General features: G+C 38.3%; 1 protein-coding gene across 3 annotated transcripts in view; it reads left to right on the forward strand.

Annotated features, from left to right (window-relative positions):
- LOC130922177 (fidgetin-like protein 2) overlaps positions 1-12,992 on the forward strand; it is a 32,183-nt gene extending 19,191 nt beyond the window's left edge. For all 3 annotated transcript variants that reach the window (XM_057846759.1, XM_057846760.1, XM_057846758.1), the window contains exon 3: positions 6,294-12,992. In XM_057846759.1, the coding sequence (XP_057702742.1) occupies positions 6,294-7,438 (1,145 nt within the window). In that variant the 3' untranslated portion in view covers positions 7,439-12,992. The remainder of the gene's footprint in view (positions 1-6,293) is intronic.
- The last annotated feature ends 13,428 nt before the right edge of the window (positions 12,993-26,420 follow it).

The following is a 26,420-nucleotide window of genomic DNA, read 5'->3' on the forward strand; positions in this document are numbered from 1 at the left end:
CATATATGACCTCTTTGACAGAGGTTGAAAAAGGAACAATTACAGTATTTATCATGATTCTTTAGGAAGTAAATCTAAGTCATTTGACCATTAATGGGACAGTTAATATGACACCATACTGTAGTGTATACAACAAATGTAAACAAATGCATTTACACAAACTATAATAATGCTCTTTCAGTGTAATACATTTCTGTTTACGTGTTCAAAATCATAATTAAACAAGTTAAAATGTCTCTACTTCCCTACAAAAAGTTACGCGATCATACATAACCATCATCACAACTGCTAGTTCAAATGCATTCGACAAATTTGCTTTAGTTTTCATGTAACAGAAAATCTTCTATATGGAAGAGACATCAAGCCACTGTCGGGTGCTGTTATGTGGAAGCCCTCTGGGTAAAGATTTAAAATACTCTACAATGCATGGAATGCTAGCCTAATGCTGGTCGGTAGACAAGAGCTGAAAAAGTCAGCCAAGTTACTTTACCAACTGATCCCTCTGCATGTGAAAGTATAATGACACATAAACACAAATTTTGTTGAATTGGCCGCTACTGTCAGCAACATTACAAAGTACTCTGGTCCCCGTTACAAATGACCCCGCCCACACTCAGCCCCCTGTCCAGCACACCCCTGAGGTTTGGGCCGAATTAGATCATACGCTCGGTGGGGGTGGCTTTGTTGACTAGGATACTCGCTGAGAGACAACAATGGCCCCAATGTGAGCGAGGCAAAGGCGATGGACAGAGCTGCGGCCGATGGCGGCTTATCGCCGTGGAGACCAGGCTGGGGGCTGCATTGGCAGCTTCTCATAAAGATTAGGACAGTTGTCCCCCCTGCTTCAATGAGATTGTGTAGAAGAGCACAGGCTAAGTACTGACATGATGTTCAGCTAGCCAGAGTGACTCTTTGCTTCCTAATCTTTTTGAGAGCAAAATATTTCGGTTTTAATCTGGATTACTAAATCCTGCTAGAATACGTTGGGATTCATAGCGGCCTGCTGAAATATTCTCAGCCAATTCCTGTCCCAAACCGGAATAAAAAGAAAATACTGAATTATTTTGATCACAGTTGTAAAACTGCATGTACAGTATATACTGTATGTGTAACATTGCTGTTGTGATAAATATTGAAATAGACTGTCAGTCTATATGGATATAACATAATCATCAAGTGTTAGTAATTACCAGTAGTGTGCTCTTTCAAGTGTAAATATATTATGTTATGGTCTGTGTCTAAATGACAGGCATTAATGTATTACACTTTGTGTGTCGCTTTATTAAATCCATCCCGTACCTTTGCATTAAATCGTATTAAAAGGCGCAAGGCTCATTTTCGGGTGATATTTTTGTATTTAACAAACACACAAGGCGTGTGGCGTTATTGGGTGCATGAAAAACAAAAGCCCCTTTCACACATACGTACCTGAACACCGTTTAAATCCCAGGATTTAAACGGGTAGCTCTTATGTGTGAAAGCAATTTCCTGGGTCGACTGACACGGAGATTACGCAGACATTTAGTGGGTGGTGTCCGAGTATAATGTCTAGGATTAACCCAGTACACGGCATGTGTGAAAGCAGGCGTTGAATTCCCGAATTCAAAGCGCGAAGGCTGATGACGTAAATATAATGTTGAGCCGATCATCATCGACGAAAAGCGGTAAACAAACGTCCCAATTATCAGCATTGCAAACAGAAAATAACAAAATTAACTGGAAACATAACAAAATTAAATTGCTACTGGATCGTTGAGCTGAGGAAGAGACAGTCCATCGTCCATTTTTGGAAATGTGTGGTTTATTTTTTTGCCGATGATGACCAAAAATGACATCATGCCCAGGTTCTAAAATCCCTTACCAGCCATCCCCGCACAGAGAGTGCCTAGTCGCCAACACGGGACGAGTCTGAAAGTATCCAACCTGGGTTATTCCTGGGATTTCTCCCCATGTCTGAAAACCATGACACGGGTAAATCACGCATTACCTTACACGGAAATTTACTGGGCTATAAGTCTGAAAGAGGCTGTACGCTAGCATGCACACTAGCATTTTTTTTAAGCCAGCGGGAGCAAAACTGAGTATATAACTAAGTACTCATATCAATCAATCTACAAATCCATTAAAGTCCTCATCATCTGTATCCGAACTGATCAGCTGGGCTTGGTCTCCATCAAACACAGCAGCTCAACTTTTCTTTAGGCAGCGTCTTCCTCTTAAAAATCACCGTAGGTGGCAGTTTCTTTTTGTTTTGCATAGGGAATAGCCTTGCGTTTGAACTAGGCTTCGTAAAAGTGTCTCTTCGCAGTAAATGTCATTTTCGAGGGTCCTTTGCCAAACCAATGTTTTTTAGCCTAATGCATACACTCGACCTTCCCCCAGCCTTCCCCCCGAAATCCGCACCACCACGGATGTAGGTCTTTTTAAGTCTCGGCTAAAAACACACCTTTTTAGACTCGCCTTTTACAAAGATTAGGATAGCCTGGTTTTATTAGCTTAAGGGCTTTTTTAATGTTTTTTTTTTCGATTTTATCGGTTTTATTGTTTTACTTGCTGGAATTTTATTGCGATGCGCTCTTTGTTTTATTTTATTTTGTAAAATGTCATTGTATAATATTTTCCTGCCTTTTATTTATCTTGAGCCATGTTTTGTTGTAAAGCACTTTGGGGGCCTTTCGGGTTTTGTAAAGGGCTATATAAATAAATTTGATTGATGATTGATTGACCTTACAGCTACTGGGGGCACACCCCCTATCACACGCAACCTTCTTCCTTTAAGGTTCTCATGCAGCTCTCACTTACTTCCGCCTTTTCAAAAATTGCTCAGTCAGGCAGGCACATTTTGGTTCTCAGTTCACACAATAAGCGCACCACATTTTAGCACCGTCCATTTTGGAGAAATTTTTTTGGTACTTTAAGGTGAGCCTTATGTTCATGAAAATACGGTTAATCCAGGCAAGTCTTTGTCTGTGTTGCTAAACATAAACAACGAGCTAAACTGTAAATTAACATAGCTTACTTGCATCTGTGAGTTCCAAAGTGATAGCTCAAGCTTACGCATTGAAGTTGCTCTAATTTTTGAATGGAAAACCTCACGTCTTTTTCTCAATTTCAACAAAAATGTAATCCTCAAATCCAAATGTACTGTTGTATTTTTTTGGAGCTTCTAACATGAAACTCATTAAAGAGCTGTTCTGAGTCATTTGCCTTATACCATACCGGTGGTGCCTGTCAAGTTTGAGCCACAACAAAAAAATAATACAAAAGTTAGCGTATACAATGATCCCTTGCTACATCGCGCTTTTAAACTTCGCGGCCTCAGTTCATGGCGGATTTTTTTTTTTTTTTCAATTAAAAAAAATTAGGGCTGTCAAATGATTAAAAATTTTAATCGAGTTAATCACAGCTTAAAAATTAATTAATTGTAATTAATCGCAATTTAAACCATCTGTAAAATATGCCATATTGTTCTGTAAATTATTGTTGGAAAGGAAAGATAAGACAAGACGGATATATACAGTCAACATACTGTGCATAAGTACTGTATTTGTTTATTATAATAATATATCCACAACATGGCATTAACATTATTAACATTCTTTCTGTGAAAGGGATCCACGGATAGAAAGACTTAAAAGATAAATGTGAGTTTGTATAATATTGCCATCTAGTGTATTTGTTGAGCTAAACGAAATGTTTGAATAGAGTTTGACCAAAGTCTGAGTATTATTTTGCATAGCTATTCTGATTGGGAATGTCAGTTCTCTTTGCATTGAACGGTTTTCTTTTTGTGAACATTATTTTTTTTTTGAGAGATAGGAATATAATTTTTGTTTTGCTTTCAGTAAATGATACTGTAGTGACTTAACTGTTCTGCCCAAATGCATGATGGGAAGTTGGGCAACCATGACTGTCAGTGGTGGCTGCAAATGGTATTAAGAAAAAGATAATCTCCTGTCATTCTTCCCCACGTCGCTTGCCACAATAGTTATAATTGTTTTGGAAGAGATGCTAAAGCTTTAGCCAATAAATAGCACGGACCCAATGAATGCCTGTGTCCACTCAACTCGCTTGTCTCTGCCTCTTAGCTCTCAATATACATAAGACGGCGCCATTGTAGTCTGTTTGCGGCAATGCGTGAGTGGGTCGTTCCGTGCATGCGTTAAATTCGTTAAATATTTTAACGTGATTAATTTTTAAAAATTAATTACCGCCCATTAACGCGATAAATTTGACAGCCCTAAAATAAATAGATAAATAAATAAAGTATTTATAGAGCTGTCCCGATCCACGTAGTCTCTCATTCTTGTTCCTGCCATTTTTTTGGGGTCAGGCAGTGCACTGGAGTTGCCGATTAAAGTTAACAATGATTGACAGATGGTTAAGGTTTGATCTTGTCAGGGACGCTTACTTCAAAGCGCTGCATGCGTCAATCATCGTTTAACTTGTTAAACAGTTTTATTGGCAACTCATTGTGTCTAAGTGAGCAGCTTGAACGGATTTAAGTAGACTCACTCAATAAAGCATTAACACCAAAAAAAAAAAAAAAATTGGGGGGGAGGGCTACTTCGCATTTTTTTTTACTTATCGCAGCGGGTTCTGGTCCCCATATATCACGAAAAACGGATCACTGTATTGAAAATTCTGAATTTGTTTCATAGAAACGATGGCTTGTCAACTCATGCCGTGCAAGTCAAAGTCAAATCAACTCACATCAAGTTAAAAAAGACCCTGGTCAGTCGCAAACCTTCACAGCAGTTACTAAGGGTTTTGTCCAAACTTGTGCATTCATACTGTGGTCTGATGTGTACTGATAAGTCACATGCTCAGGGGGGCATTTTTATTATCAGACCAAAAGTTGGCCAGTCAAATCATGTGAATTTCAAAACAATCATGTGTGCACATCAATCCATTTTTGCTCATCGGGGGTACAGAGAGCTGACTTTACTCAGAAGATGAAGTGCATCATCAATGGGTCTTTTGTGTGTGTTTTTCTGAATTTTTGTTGATGTTGTAAGTTTAATTTAGCTTTAATATTTTCAAACTGTTTCTAAAAAAAAATTGTATTATCGATTGGACTTTTTCTCAACATACTATGATGAAGTTAAATGTGTTTGGATTGTTTTAAACTAAAGATATTCAAAGACGTAAAAAAACATCAAAAATTGTTATAAAACAGGCTAAGGATGTTTTTAAATGTTCTTTTTTTTTCTAGTTTGCAGATTGCCACTTATGGTTCGTTGGTGGGATCTGGAACGTAACGCCCTTACTTTACCGCCAATTTACGTCTTTCATGAACCCAGTGATTCTAAATTATTTAACCCATTACCTGACACTCTCGGCCACAACTATAAATGATTTGACATCCATAGCGATTATAACTGTGATAGATACAGTCAGATTATTGGCAATGGCAATTGACAAACCCATCCCACACACGCACAGACAGAGCAGCCATGACAGAGGTGACAGCCTGCGTGCACATTTGTTGCCTGTGAAGCATTCAGAGGCGGCGGCTGTATATAGCTCCTTTTGCACTGTTTATTGTGCATTTTCAATTGTGGTTGAATACTTGGGGCGAGTTTATGTGATTGTTTTTGATGATAAATGGACGCTAACTGATACATGCTAATGTTTGTTATTGCTGTATCAACAGCTACTTGTAAATGCAAATATGAATTGCTATTATTGAAGAGGAGACTGATTTAATTTATTTTAATTTTAGTTTTATTCTGCCATTGTTGATGTCATGAGCAGCTAAAGTCAGCAAACTATACGGACGTCTGACATCTTCATTTCAGAGTTTAGCTCACTGTTTAGCGAGGATTTAGCTCCAATGTCTTGGTGAGGACTGTACAATGACGTGTAATACATGTTTTTGGAGTTTTTTTCTTTTCTTTTTTTTTTTAAATTTAGAGGGTGTTTCGAGGTATTTAAATAATTAATTCTGATTTACGCGGAAATTCTGGTTACATTACATCTCCAACTCCGGAACGGAACTCGCTCGTAAAACGGTGACTACCTGAGGGCTAGGATTGCAATCCCAAACAATCCAAATCACCAAGTCCACTGATTTTATATAAAATAGTTGTCTTACAGAATTTCATACACACAATGCACATGCTCACACACAACTAAATCTGAGTGAGTGAATCCCATTCATCACTATGTTGTCATAAATAGCATTAGTTCATGAGATTGCATCACAAGATAACAAATTCACAGATGTCAGTGTGCTAAAGTCAGTGCAGCAAACGTATAGTCAATCAAACTAACTGTATTGTTCTCTGCAGGCCTATTGAAGATGCACTGGTCTCCGGAGCACACCGCCCCTATATCTCAGTGGCCTGAGCAGCACCTCGACGTCACCTCCACCACTTCACCCCCGTCTGTCCACAAACACGAGCCCTACGCCCCAGCCGCTCGGCGCAATTACGCTCACGCTGCATACCCGTGGGCCAGTGATGACATATCAGCCCTTACTGCTTCTTCTCTCCTCAAGCGCTATGCGGAGAAGTACTCGGGACTGGAGCTGCCCTACGAGCGTCCGGCTTCGGGGGCCTACCCCGACCCCGGAGCTTTTCTCAAAACAGAATCAGAACCCTGGACTCTAAGCCAGGGCATCGAGTGCTACCCCGGGATCGAAGCGTTGACTGGCACCAAGGTGGGCTCTGGATCTGTGGGCATTCCGACCACAGGAAGTGTGACTGTTGTTAGCAGTAACTTAGCCTCGGATCCGGGCTACAGTGCTGCGGGCTCCTGCAATGCCCCGTCATCCCAGGACTATCCTCCAGCCTACAACAGCACCTACTTGTCCTCAGGATACTGCCCTCAACCTGGCACAGCACTTCCCCCTGGCCCCCTACACTCTTTGCAGGCCGCACCCACTCTCGTGCCCAGCTATAGCTCCAGCACTCCAGTCTACAACTACCCGCCAGGCTGCTATCCCCAAAACAGTCTCACTTCCAGTTACAGCCACCCCAGTGCCTCCTACTTACCCCCAGGAATAAGCGCCCCTACACCTCTGGCTCCCAGACCCACAATGGCGGGCGGCAGTTACAGCTACCCTTCGCACAGCCTTGGAGGGGGCGTCGAAGCTGGAGCACCGCTGAAACGCAAGGCCTTCGAGATGGGAGAAGATGGACAAGAAGGAGCTGAGGTGGAGGGATCGCGTTATAGAAAATACAGCAACGGTCTTAGCAAAGGCAACGGGCACGGCAACGGCTACGACATAAGTGGCTCCGGTTCAGATCCGCAGCCCTACAAACCCGGCAAGCCGCTAATGTCACCTCCTTATCGCGGAACAGGGGACTACAGCCCCCCGACCGGCCTTGTGGTAGAGAATGCTTCCGGGGAACACAGCTTTCCTCATCAGAGAATGCCTATGAAGATACCGGCATCACGCACGCATTCTGAGGACCCCCCCGGGGGCCACTAATGACCCACTTAGCTTTTAAGAAAATTCCTTTGCGCTATGAACCAGGGTGTTTAACTCCAAAACACATGGCGATCACAGTTGCAAGTATCCACAGACATGTTTGAATATCACTTTGCAACCACAAGAGGGCACAAGATTAAGGTTTATTATACTGTACCTCATCTTTTTCATTATCCATGTTTTCCCAAAGATACACAGGGGCATTTTATCATGTAAAACTGCAGTATGGCAAAATATGATAAAGTAAGCCGAAATGTATACATCTCTCAGGATCTATTTATTCCTTTCTGCTACTTTGGCAGCACTGTGGAAATGTTGCCTGTTTTTGGACGTGTCTGGCCATGAGTTTGAGTAGGCCCATGACTGCAATGTACTCTACCAGCCCACAAAGATCATATCTGACCAAAAAAAGTCAAGAGAGCAATAATTCAAGAGGTGAGACTGCCGTACTACTACAGCACAATCATAGAATAGTTGATTCGGAGGCTTTAGGAAATGAATGTTCTTCTACATTACAGTAGGGCAATTAAGTATTTAGTCAACCACTAATTGTGCAAAATCTTCCACTTGAAAATATTAGAGAGGCCTGTAATTGTCAACATGGGTAAACCTCAGCCATGAGAGACAGAATGTGGGAAGAAAACCCAGAAAATCACATTGTTTGATTTTTAAAGAATTTATTTGCAAATCATGGTGGAAAATAAGTACAGTGGGGAGAACAAGTATTTGATACACTGCCAATGGGTTTTCCCATTGACTGTGTATCAAATACTTGTTCTCCTCACTGTATTTGGTCAATACCAAAAGTTCATCTCAATACTTTGTTATATACCCTTTGTTGGCAATAACGGAGGCCAAACGTTTTCTGCAACTCTTCACAAGCTTTTCACACACTGTTGCTGGTATTTTGGCCCATTCCTCCATGCAGATCTCCTCTAGATCACTGATGTTTTGGGGCTGTCGTTGGGCAACACAGACTTTCAACTCCCTCCACAGATTTTCTATGGGGTTGAGATCTGGAGACTGGCTAGGCCACTCCAGGACCTTGAAATGCTTTTTACGAAGCCACTCCTTTTGTTGCCCTGGCTGTGTATTTGGGATCATTGTCATGCTGAAAGACCCAGCCACGTCTCATCTTCAATGCCCTTGCTGATGAAAGGAGATTTTCACTCAAAATCTCTTGATACATGGCCCCATTCATTCTTTCCTTTACACAGATCAGTCGTCCTGGTCCCTTCGCAGAAAGACAGCCCCAAAGCATGATGTTTCCACCCCTATGCTTCACAGTGGGTATGGTGTTCTTCGGATGCAATTCAGTATTCTTTCTCCTCCAAACACGAGAACCTGTGTTTCTACCATAAAGTTCTATTTTGGTTTCATCTGACGATAACACATTCTCGCAGTCCTCTTCTGGATAATCCAAATGCTCTGTAGCGAACCGCAGACAGGCCTGGACGTGTACTGGCTTCAGCAGGGGGACACGTCTGGCAATGCAGGATTTGAGTCCCTGGCGACGCATTGTGTTACTGATAGTAGCCTTTGTTACTGTGGTCCCAGCTCTCTGTAGGTCATTCACTAGGTCCCCCCGTGTGGTTCTGGAATTTTTCGCTCATCGTTCTTGTTATCATTTTGACGCCACGGGGTGAGATCTTGCATGGAGCCCCAGATCGAGGGAGATTATTAGTGGTCTTGTATGTCTTCCATTTCTCCCACAGTTGATTTCTTTTCACCAAGCGTTTTACCTATTGCAGATTCAGTCTTCCCAGCCTGGTGCAGGTCTACAATTTTGTCTCTGGTGTCCTTCGACAGCTCTTTGATCTTGGCCATAGTGGAGTTTGGAGTGTGACTGACTGAGATTGTGGACGGGTGTCTTTTATACCGATAATAAGTTAAAACAGGTGCCATTAATACAGGTAACGAGTGGAGCCTCGTTAGACCTCGTTAGAAGAAGTTAGACCTCTTTGACAGCCAGAAATCTTGCTTGTTTGTAGGTGACCAAATACTTATTTTTAGAGATTTCCCGATCGATCGGGTCCGATCACGTCATTTTCAAAGTATCGGAATCGGCAAAAAAATATCGGCCATGCCTTTTTTTGAGATGTATATATATATTTTAATTAAATCGTTTTCTAATTGTATTTAACGTTCCAGACATAATATGTTACACACATCCAGAGTCTTTAGTTTAGGCTTAAGGTAGGGTTATCAAATTTATCCCGATAACGGCGGCAATTAATTTATTAAAAAATGTGTCACGTAAAAACACTCAACGCAATTAATGTATGCGCCGGACGACCCTCTCACTCATTGTCGCGTTCAATCTGTAATGACGCCGTTATACCTATAAAAGGAAGCGCAAAATGAGTAGAGTGAATTTTGGCAGCCTTTAGAGCCATATTTTAATTGGCTAAAGCCTTGGAATCCCTCTCCCAATGATTAGAAATATCATGGGAAGCAATGTGGGGAAGCAAGGTGGCAATTGATCTTTGTCTTAACACCAAAAGTTATTTCCCAACGCAGAGAAGATATATCAATTGGTAGCACTACGCACAGTCATGGTTCCCCCTTCCCATCATGCATTTGGGTTGAATGGCTGCAGTATCATTTACTGAAAGCTCAACAAATACACTAGATGGCAATATTTAGTCACAATATATAAAGTCACAAGTCTTTCTACCCATGGATCCCTCTCACAGAAAGAATGTTAATAATGTAAATGCCATCTTGAGGATTTATTGTCATAATAAACAAATACAATACTTATGTACTGTATGTTGAATGTATATATTCGTCCGAGTTTTATTCATTTTTTTCTTAATGCATTGCCAAAATGTATATGATCGGGAAAAATTATCGGGAATGATTGGAATTGAATCAGGAGCAAAAAAAAAAAAGCAATCGGATCGGGAAATATCGGGATCGACAGATACTCAAACTAAAACGATCGGGAGCAAAAAAACATGATCGGACAACCCTACTTATTTTCCATTCTAATTTGGAAGTAAATTCTTTAAAAATCAAACAATGTGATTTTCTGTTTTTTTTTTCCACATTGTGTCTCTCATAGTTGAGTTTTAGCCATGTTGACAATTACAGGCCTCTCTGATCTTTTCAAGTTCAAGTAGGAGAACTTGCACAATTGGTGGTTGACGAAATACTTATTTGCCCCACTGTATGTGCTCCCCTGCCCTCTTTTGCTTCTTGCCTCTTGTTTTCAACCTGTTCAATGCTACTGTTGTCCTGTTTATAGAAATCATGCTGCTTAGATAAAGCTGGCCTTTAAATTGTTTTAGTATAGGATATCATTCCTGTACATTTTTAAATGTTTTGGGCAGTAAACAGTAGATAATGTATGCAACTTTGGGGCGTGTTGTTTACATGAAAATGTTTCGAAGAGGCTTTAATTCTGAAACTTCCATAAGGATTCAGTTTATATTTTGTCTTAACTATAATCAACAATCATGCAACATACTGCTGAACTTAACAATGCAAACTGAGCGCCTGTTATAATACACACGCGCTCAATATGGGCCTGCTTGTATTTACTTTACCGATATTCATTGTCTTTATTTTTGCATTTCGAAAGGAAGAGTTTTCGTCATGTTATTGAATACTCAGGAAGAATATTGTTACCTCAGACTGATGATGAATAAGAATGTATGTTATTACCTTTGGAGTGCTTGTTGGGAGCCCTATGGAACAAAATTGGAGCTGTCGCAGCAAAGCTTACTCTGAAATCTTCAGGGAATTTACAAGGCCTTTGACAATTGCAGTGAAAATTCATATACACGAGCACACACATGCACACACACATAAACACAGACACCGTTTTGTTGCTCTGGGAATAAAAGTGGCGATATTTGTACCAGAGCCTGAAATGTTGAATGTAATTCTGATTTTTTTTTTTTTTTTTTTTTTTTTAGAAAGGATAATACATGCCATAATGTATATCAATGACATTTTTAGATCTATGAAACATATTTTCTTTCATGTATAGATTCCCTTATAGATTTTGGTGGTGAGATGAATGATGTTATGTGTATGTAGTTTGCAGCAACGCGAAGTTTTATGGACAAATCCCGCATGATGGGTAACTGAAAAACAAACAAATTTGTTCGCTTTGGATGTTTTGAAAATGTCTTAATGTCTAAGTGTTTGGTTTCTGTTTTCTACACCAGCCGATTGTTGAATTGGCACCACAAAGGAGATTTATTGTGACAATACTGCTTAGTGCCATTTTGTTAATAGGCAAAATGAAATTTATGAGCTCGGCCCTCATTGATCGTAGGATTTTTGGTTAATGAGTATCTTTAAAAGAGGGCAAAAAAACGTGTATAAGAATCAATGGGGGGGGGGGAGTTGTATCCTAAGACAGCACATTTTCACTGTAAAACTAGACATGCCATCCAAAATGTCAAAATGTGACACCTCATTACATTGATTCTAAAGTAAATTAGAGATTAAAAAGGTGACACAAAACTGAACCTCAGTGTTAAAAAAAAAAAAAAAGTAAGCGCTTAGCTATAAGAATTGAATGCTCTTCATTTTCACAAAAAATAGAGTAGCAACATGCTACACAAGCTTTTGTTCTCATTCAGCGAGTTTTTTTCCACCCAAAATGGATTTCATTGTAATCTTTTTTGTTGTTGTATCTTGTGCATTTTCTGTAACCATTTCTACCTCATTTTAAAGACATTGTACATGGAAATATTTATTTCGTGTCCTTTCATATGGCATATTAGGAGCAATGTTTCTCTCTTTTGACTTGTTATAGTCAACTTCACTATAATGCATCACAAAACAAAAACTAAAAAACAAAAAAAAGGAAAATATCTCACCCGTACCCCAAAAATCAAAACTGTCTTTTTTGTCTTTCAAACCAAAAATGTTTGACGTTTGAGTGTTGTCTTTCACTAAAATGTACAATGTTGACAACTAATTGTAGCACTGGTGTTTTGTCTTTTATTACGGTATACATTTGTACAACATATGTTTCTATTCTTTCAGTTATTGCAGTTAAACGAAAAGCGATTTAAATCCGTAAACATCATTTAAAAAAAAAAAAAAAAAACATAATTGGCTTAAAACGCTGTGTTTGATCATTGGCCAAATTATTTTGAAGTCAACAAATAGATTTTGTCATTTGTCATAACTATATCCAGGGGTGAAAGTGGGCCAGAATGGTCAGGAACGCAGTTCCGGTATAAGATTCAGGGCCGGAATGCTATGTAAAAAAAATAAAAATAAAAAATATGCTAATCTGCCACACATGCATTTCCTCTCCAAGAAGAAAACAATCTACCAACATCAGATTTACATACACAAGTGTTAACAACAAGCATTTTAAAGTGCCTGTGTAGCGTCATCCGTTTCCACCAATATTTATTATTTATTTTATTGCACGGACGGCATGGAGGTTTCCCCAGCTGCTGCAGTTATCTGAGTCTGATGATGATGAGTCACGTCAATGTGCGAATGCACGCAGCAAAGCAAAACGCCTGGAGTCATTTATCCGTTCAGTTGGCTGACATACTGACATGCGATCAGATAGTTAGCTCTGATTGGTTCAAATGTGTATGTTTTCTGGAACAGCAAAAAAATAAAAAAGGTTGAATTGATGCGACAAAAAAATCCAGTGCAACGTAAAATGGATCGAATCTTTAAGAGCAACGAAAGAGTTGAGGAGGCTTATTTATCATATTTAGTTTTATTTGCTCTGATGGGGAAGTTCAGAACAACTTAGCTGTCAATATGCACTTTGGACTTATATTTGTTCATTTATGTTAGGCTACTTATTCATTTCCTTATGATTTAGAAAAGTCAATGTTTGCGCGGTCTTGAAAATATATTCCATTTCACTCTGTATAAATAATTTGTACTTATTTTTCTGAATGTATGTTACTTACATCTTTATTATTATTGAACATTTTTTACATTAACTTCAATTTTATTATACATCCTATGTTCTTAAGTGGTTAAAATTGAGATTTGCCATTTCGTATGTGAGAAAATGAGGGAAAATAAAAATTAGGAGATGGAGGTTGGGGTTATTGCTGTTTTTGTCAACTTTTATTCTGCAAATCATTGAAAAAATACAATTTTGAATGAAAATCAGTTGTTGTGTTATAGAAATAACTGTGCTAAAACAATTTTCTTTGCATTTCAGTAGTTTACGAGGTTTGACTAAATAATAATAAATAAATAAATAAATAAATAAATAAATAAATAAATAAATAAAAATTCTGGCTCCGTGGCGACCTTCATGTCGGGGAGTTCCGCCAAGAAATTCTAACCACTTTCACCCCTGACTATATCTTTAAATCGTTTCAGCGTAAACGCACTCAAAGCAGATGCAAGATAGTATCACAGCGACATCTTTAGGCTGCAATTGACATTTCATTGGTAATTATGCCGCATATAATGGTATTTGTTTTAAATACAAACCAAGGGCGTATCTCAACATTGGTAGGGACGATATAACAGCATAACCTGAATATACACTTTTTGCTGGGGACGGGACATTAATAAGACTATACAGATTGGGTGAACGGGGGTCAGGGATACATTTCTCAAGAATATGAACCTAATGAATTGATAGGCTAAATAATCAATGCAAAATAAATCTTTATTGACTTATACTAACTTTTATATGTATTAGTTCAAGTGATACATCGTTGGATTCAACCTTTTTTTGTTTTGTTTTGTTTTTTTGCAAAAACTACTAAAGAAACATTTTGAAAACTTAAAATGTCTGGATTTTTTAAATTGCAATACTTGAACGGAAGTTAAAGTATATTAACATACGCAATAATCTCTTAACTATCCAGGAATGCAAAAAATAAACAATTGTCTGAACACAACTCAAACTCGTCTCAATAAATAAATTAAATATAACTGAAAAAACAACTTAGCGTATAACAAAAATAAATAGAAATGGAGTCTTCCCTCAGCTAAAACAAAACTGCTTTTGTCCACAAACACAACCAAACGCAGCTTCCTACTCGAGTTTTGCAGGTCAGCAAATTTATACAGTTTAATGCAAGGGTGTAGGTTTGCATAGGGACGCTACAGACATTCATTCATTCATTTTCCATGCCGCTTTTCCTCACGAGGGTCGCGGAGGTGCTGGAGCCTATCCCAGCTTATAACACTACCAAATTTTTAGGATGATCGATTTGTCCCCACCAATATTTAAGCAACCTTATTTGCATTATATAATGACTTCAGTTATATAGGTCATTTAGATTGTATTCCCATATGCCATAAGGATAGAATTGACCCCTCTATTATTAAGAGAATTATTTTCATTATGCTCAGACTTACATTTACCCCTTTTCACTTGCTGAATGTGCCAGTCCATTTTTCCTCTTCAAATACTTTTGACTGGTTGATCACTTAAACAATATCTTGACAACATGCTGCCTCCTCCACCCCCATCAAAGAGGAGGGATATTAGATTTTTTTTTCAGCCAACAGCACCAGCAGCTCCTGTACGTAATGTAAAAAGTAAGGCTGTCAAAACTATTGCATTAATGGGCGGTAATTAATTTTTTAAATTAATCACGTTAAAATATTTGACGCAATTAACGCACATGCCCCGCTCAAACAGATTAAAATGACAGTACAGTTTAATGTTCGCTTGTTACTTGTTTTTTGGTGTTTGGCGCCCTCTGCTGGCGCTTGGGTCCAACTGATTTTATGTGTTACACCATGTGTGAGCATGGTGTAATTATTGACATCAACAATGGCGAGCTACTAGTTTAGTTTTTTGATTGAAAATTTTACAAATTTTAATAAAACGAAAACATTAAGAGGGGTTTTAATATAGAATTTCTATAACTTGTACGAACATTTATCTTTTAAGAACTAGAAGTCTTTCTATCCATGGATCGCTTTAAGAGTGAGTTAATAATGTTAATGCCATCTTGTTGATTTATTGTTATAATAAACAAATACAGTACTTATGTACCGTATGTTGAATGTATATATCCGTCTTGTGTCTTATCTTTCCATTCCAACAATAATTTACAGAAAAATATGGCATATTTTATAGATGGTTTGAATTGTGAATAATTACGAATAATTAATATTTAAACTGTAATTAACTCGATTAAAAATTGTAATCGTTTGACAGCCCTAGTAAAAAGACGTCAATGTTCTAGAGGTGGGGAACACACCACAAATTTTGCTACTGAAAATTAGATCTGAGTTATCTAAACATTAAACTGTGTGAATTTGCTAACCTGCAAAACTCGAGTAGGAAGCTGCTTAGAGAAGTGTCCTCCTGTATGTGTTTTCTCCTTAAACTGTTAGAAATGTAGTGAACTGTGGTTTACTCCCTTCTCCCCAATTGGCATTTTTATTTTATTTATGTGGCCTTAAAGCAGTCCAAAGGAGCTTTCATTTTCTTTTGAGTTTGGCTGAACTTGCGGACAAAAGCAGCAGTGCTAAGTTTTTTTCAGTTACATTACTTTAATTTATGTAGAGTAGACTGACAATGTTGAGTGGTCTCGAGACAAATGTTTATTTTTTTGCCTTCCTGTATTTATTGTGTATGTTAATGTAATCTAAGTTATGTTCAAATATTGCAATTTAAATTTGTTAATTAAATCCAGACATTTATGTTTTCAAAATGTTTCTTTAGTAGTTTTTGAAAACAAAGGTTTGAATCAAACGGTTTATCACCTGAACCAAACATATGAAAGTTAGCATAAGTCAATACAGACTTATTTTGTATTGATCATTTAGCCTATCAATTAATTAGGTTGGTATTCGTGAGAAATGTAGCCCTGACCCGCATTCACCCAATCAGTTTGGTGTTATTAATGTCCTGTCCCCAGCAGAAAGTGTACATGCAAATTATGCTGTTCTATCGTCCCTACCAATTTTGAGACCAAACCTACGCCCTTAAATGTTATGCTAACTCTGATGCAGGTCGGCAAAATTAGTGGTTTGTTCCCCACCTCCACAACATTGATGTCTTTTTACATTACTTACAGTGGTTGCTGCTGCTGCTTGCTGAAATAAAATTTTAATATCCCTCATCTTCGAAGGGGGCGGAGAAGGCGGCATGTTGTCGACATGTTGTATCTCTGTCTGGGCTGTGAGTGCGTGTGTGTGTGTGGGGGGGGGGGGGGGGGGGGGGGGGGTCATGTCATCAGTCAATCAAACGTGTGTTTGAGAGAAAAAATGGACTGGCACATTCAGCAAATGAAAAAGGGGTAAAAGTCAGCCTGTACATAAAGAAAATAATTCACTTAATAATGGTAGGGTCAATTCTATCCATACAACTTATGGAAAAACCATCTAAATTATCTATATAACTGAACTCATGATATAATACCAATAAGGTTGCTTAAAAGTTGGTGGGGACAATTTGAGCATCCTGAAAAGTTGGTAGTGTTATGTCCCTACCGTCCCCATGCAAATCTACGCCCTTGATACAGACTAATATTTTTTTGGTTTACTGTGATTGTTTAAACAATGTATGCCTTCAAAATGAATATTCGCATTTTATCTGAATAAAATAAGTATTTGCAGAACTGCACTACATCATAATGAAAGGCTTTACTATTATTTTTGTTTGTATGTTATTCTTTAAGAGAGCTCACCTCTGTTGATGAATATCTACAATTTAAAACTAAATTGATAACAGTCAAACAATATCAATATGGCGTATCTGAGTGCACACCATTTTGGTTCACAATGCCACTGGGCGGCGCTAGATATTTGGGAAAACAGTTTACAATGACACTCCAAAGACTCCTGAATGAGCGTTAAAAGGGCAGATAGGGAATTTTAAGAAATATCTTGGCTGGGACGAATGACAATATGTGTGAAATATATTTTTAAAAGTTGAATCATTACTTGGCGTCCAGTCTGGGGAAACACAGATGTAAAAAAAAAAAAAAAGACTTAATATAACGTTGACCACAGCCTGAGGTGGGTAGTACTCCTTACCATAGGCGGAGTTTGACTTTTGGGCTGGGGGGACACAACATGTTCATGACCCCTAAACAGAGTGTCAGCAATGAAATTAACTTACAAGAATATTTATAATAATAAGTTGACAATGAGCGTTTTTTGTTTCGCATCATTCTTTCGGGGAATTCTAAATCAGGCTGCTTAAACAATACTTTTCGCCAAGATCGTCATCCATTGACTATGGTACGCCCGCCGGTGTTGTGCCAATGTAGTTACCCAGTCCAAAATTGTATCCCCCGGACGGCGCCATATGGAGGTAGATTTGTGTCTTTATTATTCAGTCAAAAAAAAGCTTCTCCACTTAAAAAAAAAAAAAATGCTTCAATCAAAATATATACAGTATTTTCAATCCAAAGAAAAGTCGCTTCAATTAAAATAAAAAATTTAAAAAAATGTTTGAAAGCAAAAATAAATTTGAAACAAAAAAATATGCATGTGAAAGCTATTTTTCTTTGATTGATTGATTTTTTTTTTTTTAGATTGGAGTCAAGTTTGTTTTGATTGAAGTAATGTTCATTTGTGTTTGGGCCACATTTTGGCTAGGACGTTTTTGTCTTTATTATTAAATCAAAAAATAAGTTGCCTCAAAAAATATATATTATCAAAAAGAAAAATCACTTAAATCAAAACAAGAAACATTTCAATCATAGAAAACGTTTTTGAATGCGAAAAAATATTTGAGATTGAAAAATTTGCATTGGAACACAATCTTTCATTGAAAAAAAAATTTTTTTTTTCATTTTTCTTTGTTTGATTGAACCAATCCTTTTTGTGTTTGGGCCATATTATGGGTAGGACATATGTGTCAAAATCATTAAATCCCCCCCCCCCCCCCCCCCCCCCCCCCCAAAAATCAAAAAAAATATTTTCAATCAAAGAAAAAAATCATTTGAAAAGTAAAATTGCCCTCCCCTGATTTTTTATTATTATGTTTTTAATTATATGCAAAGAAAATGACCATCGAAGGTACTAGTCACATGATCTGTTAAAAAAAAAAAAAAAAAAAAGATTTTTTTGGTTAATTTGACCCTTTTTTTTGTTGCAGTTTTATTGCTTTACAACTTTTATATATATGTAGGAAAGTCAATCTCATGCAATGATCATTTTTGGCCACGGGGGGAGGCTGCCCCCCCCTTTAAATCTGCTTACGCCCCTTACATGTTCTCCGTTACATTAAGTTAAGTAACTTTTTGAAAAAAAAAGTACTTCTAAGAGTAGTTTTACTACGCCATACTTTTTACTTTTACTTTAGTAGATTTGTGAAGAAAAAACACTACTCTTACTCAGCTACTTTGGGCTACACAAGATTTGTTACTTTTTTTCCTCTTTATTTTACGTATTAGATGTATTATTTTTTTTGCCAGCGATGCTAAGAATGAGACGTTGCAACAATAATCACATGACTCCATGACACCAATCTGACGCAAGCTTGCCAGTCTATGGTCACGCCAGCCTGTTCAATCATGTGGCGTCTTTAAAGTGCGTATGACACAAAAAAGCATGCTTATTTCAAATTACACGTGGTGTTTTATGGTCCTGAATGAAATGGACTGCTTGGATGTGTGTGAAAGCGATCGTTTTATATATTCAATTTTTGAATCCCGGCTTTTGTAGCTGCACCAGGGAGAGGTGTGTGAGCCTTTTCGGGTTTCAGAAAGTTCCCATTCACCCCAAGATCGGACAAGACAGGTGTGTGACAACTGTGGGACCATTGGACTTATGAGGAAGTGAGTAAACATCGTGTTTTGTATTATGTCAAATGCTGGGATCATGGCGCACGTTTTAATACAGAGGTGGCTTGCATTTTGTGGCTGACAATGCTCCTTGTCCACCAAGAATGCCACTTAACCGACAACCAGCGGCTTGTCACACCCCTGCTATACTCGGCTTATTGCCCTCTTCGTGTGCCCGGAGTTCAGTCAAATTTTCCAGCCCATCAGAAATTGCAACTTTGTGTTAAAATGCCCGCAAATACAACGATTACAAAATAAAAACTACAAACTTTCTTGTGAGGAATATATATTTATGTTTGATCATGGACGGATATGTAGAAAAGTTCTCGGACACATCTTGCCTTGTTAGCTGCACACAACAACTGCACACCGCTCTCTCACTGTTTACGTCTTCTCCGTGTAGTAAAGCATTATTTTACGCCATTTTTGTGTTGAGTATGTGGCAGCTACGTGCTCCTCCAACCTCGGCCAGTTTGTCCGGCGGTCATTGTCCAGCTTTACTTGCAAACGAGCTCTCCTGCCCACAGCAGGGGAAGAGTCCAACGAGCTGTAACTTGCTCACTGCCGGGCGGGCTACCGATTGGTGAAGACACTCCACAACCGCTGCGTGACATGATTCTTTGTAGATTTGTGTGATTTTTCGCTTCAAAAGCCAAGAATAAGACTTTGAGACGTCACTCGGTTCGGGTTAGCATGTCGGCTAGCTGTCACGCCTCCTGGTTTGTTTACGCAGGGCAAGGAAATGACAAAAGCCGGACTAACTACGGTGGCATAAAATATAGTTTGGGAGGTGCAAGAAGTGGACAGTATTGACTATTATGGAGTAATTTTACCATGTCATACTGAATAAGTGCATTTTTAAAATTTCATATTCCATGTAGCACAAGACTGTTATTGATAGAAAGAATATCCTTTAAAAATATTGGAGTAGAGAGAGTGAAACAATTACATTTTGCGGCTCTCTTTGTCGCATTTTCCTCATTCTGAATAATTCCCCCTCAATGGGCTGAATTCTAAATCAGATGAAACCATGACCCTGCCAACATCATCCTCCTGTTGGGGACGCTAGAGCTCTATAATGGTAGGCGTTGCTAAACGGCAGATTAAAAGACTAATTTCCCGTTATCTGCGCTTTGCCAAATTGTTGTATATGGCGAATCGTGTCAAAATAGGATCCCAATTCCCATAACAATGCTGTTTGACTTTTTTTATCCTATCGTAGGCACTTTAAAGTGCCATAAAAAGTGAAATTTTTGACATAGACTGGTTCCCTCAACATGACTAGAAAGCACAGTTTTCAACTTTTCAGTTTTTATTTAGCACCGATTGACCAGGGAAAACTGGAGATATGATCCTTTTAATTTCATAATAGTAACTATGAAGGAACTATTCACGATTCAAATTAGGAACTATTTTTTCCACGAGAGGGCACTCATGCTCTTTGGACGAATAATGCTTCATTTCTGTCATTTCTTTATCTTGCCGGAAATCAAATTTTTAAAAAAAATATGTTTGGCTTAATGTGGTTGTGTAATGGGTTAATGTACAGTATCATTGTACTGTAACAGCAGGTTATATAGATAACTTTGTGCTGAGAAAAAAAAAATCAAACACATTTTTAAGCAGTTACTCACAATGTTACTCATTACTTGAGTATTCTTTTCACCAAATACTTTTTTACTTGTACTTGAGTACATTGTTTGGAAGACTACTTTTACTTTTACTTGAGTGATATTATTTTTGAAGTAACGGTACTCTTACTAGAGTCAAACCTTTGGATGCTCTACCCACCTCTGATCATAGTACAGCAACATTACACCAATTATTGACAAAATGGAGAGGTGCACTTTTGATCCAGAATAGTAATGCCATTCATCCACTCCAACCTGATTTATTGCACAAATAATGGCTCCCAGTAACATGGGTCTATATACTTACGTGGTGATTTTTTAAAAAATTCAAATTAATTGTTTTTTTTTTCCCTGTGACAATGAAGAATACAACCTTTGAGCATATCATTTATCTACGCCAGTACTTCTCAAATAGTGGGGCACGTCCCCCCAGGGGGGCGCAGAGCGATGCCAGGGGTGGCGCATGTGACCTCGGGGAACATGCTTTTTTTTCTTTCTTTCTTTTTTTTTCTTTTTTTTTTTTTTTGCCATACTAAAATAAAGTGTACTTACACATCCACTCAGTGGGTGGCAGTGGCACTCTCATTTTCAAAGTGCGCGCAGTATTTTTGAAGTAAGCAAGAGCACACAGAAGAGAGATATGAAGAGCTGCGCGCCGTTTTCGAAAGCCATTTTCTGGCCGGACTCACGCAGCAACCCACTGTCTTCTCCGGTTCTCACGTGTCCGCCCGAGAAGTGCCATTTTCAGCTTGGGATCGTCACGACGACCGCCCTCACCTACGGTTCTCCCTCGGCCGCCGAGAATGTGTTTTTTTTTAGGCCGTTTGCCTTTTGGCTTTGACATTTAATACTAGAGCTGAAACGAGTACTCGAGCAACTCGAGTAACTCGAGTTTAAAAACTGATCCGAGTAATTTTATTCACCTCGAGTAATCGTTTATTTTGACAGCTCTAAGCATCACGTTTTGCTCGGACTACTTTTAATGCGGGACAACGCGCTGTCACGTGCGGAGAGGAAGAAGGAAAAAAAAAAACTTACTGCAGCCGACAGCCGCAATAAACGACGCCGACGTTGCTAAATACTAGCCCGCACGATGCTACGTTGGTACAGGTAGCGTCTGGTAAGTCTCATAGAGATCACATGTATGTTGAACTAGATGCCCAATGACAGACTCGGCCGCGTCTGGGCAGCGTTAGTAAACAGCCGCCATCTTAAAGCAGTAGAGCGCTAAGCGCTAATAAAGAGCGCTAAGCGCTAATAAATAAGATTAACGTTACTGTCGCTACTAGCTCACGTAACGTTAGCCCTGCGGAGGGCTAGGTTTCAATTAATTATGACCACTGTCGATGCGTGGCTAACGTGTCTTACATACAGGCTTTAACATAAAATAGCATTGTGAGTGATGAGGGTGTAAAATAAAAACTTAATCATGCTAACTATCAATTTTAGCTCAGTAGTCATTGCTGGATAAAACACCAAGTAGCACTGGTCCCTAATGTGCGCCAATACAGCCTGTATCATACATTTATTTTGAACACTGCAAAAACTCAAAATCCTATCAGGACTTACAGTTTAGACTAACTTAAAACTTAACTAGAACTTAAAAATGGCTTGACACAAAGAGAAATTCAATTGAAACACGTGGGAAAAAATCCTAACTTTTAAGTGATGTGTGTTATCAAGCGTAACGGCATTTTTAGTTAAGATATATTTTATATATATATATATATATATATTTATATATATATATATATTTTTTTTTATCTAAAAGTTTTTTGAGTGAAAGCAGTGAATTAGTCTTTTTTTTTTTTAATTCTAGTTACATCTGAGATGCAATTGTTGGCCGTTTTCAACAATATACATTGAAAATAAAGACATTGATTGACTGAAAATGGTTCAAGATTAGATGAAATGTCTTGTTTTCTCATCTATATTTATAATTGCTCTTCACCTAAAAATATATTTGTTTTATCCGATTACTCGATTAATCGATAGAATTTTCAGTCGATGACTCGATTACTAAAATATTCGATAGCTGCAGCCCTATTTAATACAGTGGTAGATGAGGAAAGTCCACTGTTTACTGTGTCTAAAAATGATTATAGCGGACAGCCGGAAGCCAAATCAATTAAGACGCCACTTAAAGACATTAGACCCCAATCTCATTGATAAGCCGCTTGTTTTTTTTCCCGTGAAAACGTGACGAATATTGCCAACAATTGTCCCGCTTTGTCAGTGTTATATCAGTAAACCAGTGGGCACTGTTAGCATGATCAGTGCAAAATAACCCCACACCTTTGCAAACTGGAGGTGATAGGTGACCAGCAAAAATAAAAACTGTCCTTCTGTCCAAAGACACTTTTTTTGTTTTCTTCTATTCAGTTTTGTTTTTTCGGTCAAATTTTTTGGCATATTGTCCTCATGAGTTAATGTTTCTAATATGTTTGAATTTGTTATTATTTACTGATTTTATTTTTCAGTATCAAATGGTCAAAAATGTACCTTGAGTGTATTTTTACAGTTTGGATGTGACTTTTTTTTTTTTTTAATTCAGGCAAATTGATGCGCGTTAAGTCTTTTCGGTTACAACAAAAAAGGACACAATGTGAGGCAGAGACGTACTTATAATAGTAATATTATAGACAAATGATACTATTTACAGTGGCGGCAGAGTTTGGGGGGGGGGCGAAACATTTACGTCTTCCTTGGGGGGGCGTAACAGAAAATAATTGAGAAGCACTGGTCTACGCGTTGATCCGCTGTGTTCAAATAGCTATTAACTTCATGTTACAACTTAGTGACTTACTATTGATGCTGTGCGTTAACATGTCTATGAAGTTTGGAACTGTGTGTTAGCATTAAACTCACAGTTATGTGGTTGTTATAAATATACATAATAATTCTCTGTTTCGTGTACAGTTTAAGAGTAGAGGTGGGTAGAGTAACCCAAAATTTTACTCAAGTAAGAGTAGCGTTACTTCAAAATAATATTACTCAAGTAAAAGTAAAAGTAGTCATCCAAAAAATGTACTCAAGTACAAGTAAAAAAAAGTATTTGGTGAAAAGAATATTCAAGTAATGAGTAACATTGTGAGTAACTGTTAGGATGTGCGACGAGGAGGGATCCAAATGCAGACACACGGTGGTTGCGGTGAGTAATATCTTATTTGCAAACACCAGAAATAGCGTGGCCGGTGGAGGTTGCTTCGTTTGGGGTAATTGAGCCGGCGTGAGACGTGGAAGCTTTGGAGGAGGCAGGCGTGTAAACTCGGAAGGAGGCAGGCGTAGAATCCGACAAGGAGGGCGCAGAAGACAGGACCTGGGGCGAGAGCAAAGTAGTCGTGAGCCGGGAATCAGAGATATCATATAAAGAAGGCGAGAAGCAACTGACGGCGAAACCAGACGAGTTAAACGGGCGACGTGGTGGTGCGTCCGCTGGGTTTTTAAACTGGCTGATGATCAGTCACAGCTGGCCGCTCCACCTGTCTGACAATCAACCTGTAATCAAGCAAACTCCCCTCACCTGAGGCAGGGCTCAGCAAGGAGGGGCAGAGGCCCTAACAGTAGCTGCTTATATTTTTGTTAGATTTTTTTTTTAAACAATGGTATTCTTTTTCTCAACACAAAGTTATCTTTATGAACTGTTGTTATAATGATACTGTACAAAAACCCATTACATAACCACATAAAGCCAAAGAAATACAAAATAATAATAACAATAATAATAACTGAATTCCGCCGAGAGAGAAAAAATGTCAGAAATGAAGCATTATTCGTCCAAAGAGCATGAGTGCCATCTAGTGGAGAAAATAGTTCCTAGTTTGAAAAGTTCCTTCATAGTTACTAGTAGGGAATTAAAAGCATCAAATCTTAGTTTTTCCGTGGTCAATCGGCGCCAAATAATAACTGGGAGAGAGGTTTAAATCCGTGCTCTATGTCAAATACATCATTTTTTACGGTGCTTTAAAGACGCCACATGATTGAACAGGTTTGTGTGATCACAGAACGGCAAGCTTGCGTCTGATTGGTATAATGGAGTCATGTGATTATTGTTGGGACGTCTCATTGGTGAAATTGGTAGAGCTACTCTTGGCATCGCTGGCAAAAAAAGAAAAGAACAAATCTAATATGTAAAATAAAGAGGAAACATGTAACAACTCTTGTGTAGCCCAAAGTAGCGGAGTAAGAGTAGTGATTTTTCTTCACAAATTTACTCGATTAAAAAGTATGCCTTAGTAGAAAAACTATTCTTAGAAGTACATTTGTCTAAAAAATTTACTCAAGTAAATGTAACATAGTTACATAGTACATAGAACGCATTACTACCCACCTTTGTTTAAGAGTAAACCTTTAGTGAAGTCTGTCGTACTCAGAGACAAAGTACTCAATCTCAAATGGCGTACCGCACGCATACTATTTTTAGACCGTGACCTCGCATCGTAAAGCGGAAGTAAGACAGAAGAGGGACATTATAGACTTGCCCTTGCATAGAAACAATGTTAATTCTGCTACTTTTCTTCGGTAATCTTTCAAAAACGAAGATACCGATCACACATTTTTTGGAACTTGTAGAAACGACTCTAGACATTACGACATATGAAGGATGTTTTCTTCATACGTTTTCCGTAAACCAAAAAGTCGGAGGAAAAAATGTGAAGAATTAATCAACTTGCGCTGACTTTTAACGCCAGTTGGTGAATCCATTCACATTTCATATGCAGTAAATATTTTGTTGGGTTGGCATACTCCTTCAGAGAACAAAGAGGTAAGCCATTTTGATATTTTTAACTTATTTTTTTTAGCGTGACGTGCCGCTGCTTCTGTCGGACAATGAATGACCTGAAAAGAATTAAAATGGTATCTGACTGCCACTGTTACCTTTTTCCTGTTGTTAAAAAAACAACTTTAGTAAGGGGGAAGCGTAAATAAATTATAGAATTAAGAGTTTGATTGAAAATTAAAAGTGTTCGTTGGCTGTCACTGAGTAGCATTTGTGATCGCTACACAAAACGTAACAATATAAATTACCCTCAAGAACGGTCAGAGACGTAGGACAACCAGAGGATATAATATATAAGACAGGGCTGGTGTTAAAGGATAGCTTGTTGAAACAGGAGCATGTCATTGTCAGTCGCGCGTAAGAAAACGGTATCGATAAAAAAGCTAAGGCTATGCTAAGGTCTGCGTGTTTTTTTTTTTGTCTTTTGCAGCCCTCGACACTCAAGCCATCTCTTTAACTGAACATTTGTATGTTCTTCCACATCTTTGAAAGTGAATTAGGCACCAGGGACATCATTTTCGGAGAGAATTTGTAGGTTTAGCTCTGTAAACATCTCCTTCACACATGAGTTCCATTCATTTCCTATTGGGGACAAACGGTGCCGTGTCCTCCCTTAGCAACAGTAGCTAACGTCATGAATATTATTGAGCGGAAGTGACGTGTTGCTTGCGGTACGCCATTCTTGTTCACAAGTTAACCCAAAAAACGCCCAAAAAATGGCTTGTAGGCTATCTTAATTATGTTTCATTATAGGAAATGTAAGATAGAATTTCAATGGTGAACTTGAGAGTGTTATTGTAGAAAAAATGTGATTACTGATGATGATGATGATGAATGCCTTTATTGTCATCATA

The sequence above is a fragment of the Corythoichthys intestinalis genome, chromosome 9 (genome assembly GCF_030265065.1).
Source record: "Corythoichthys intestinalis isolate RoL2023-P3 chromosome 9, ASM3026506v1, whole genome shotgun sequence".
Taxonomy (NCBI): Eukaryota; Metazoa; Chordata; class Actinopteri; order Syngnathiformes; family Syngnathidae; genus Corythoichthys; species Corythoichthys intestinalis.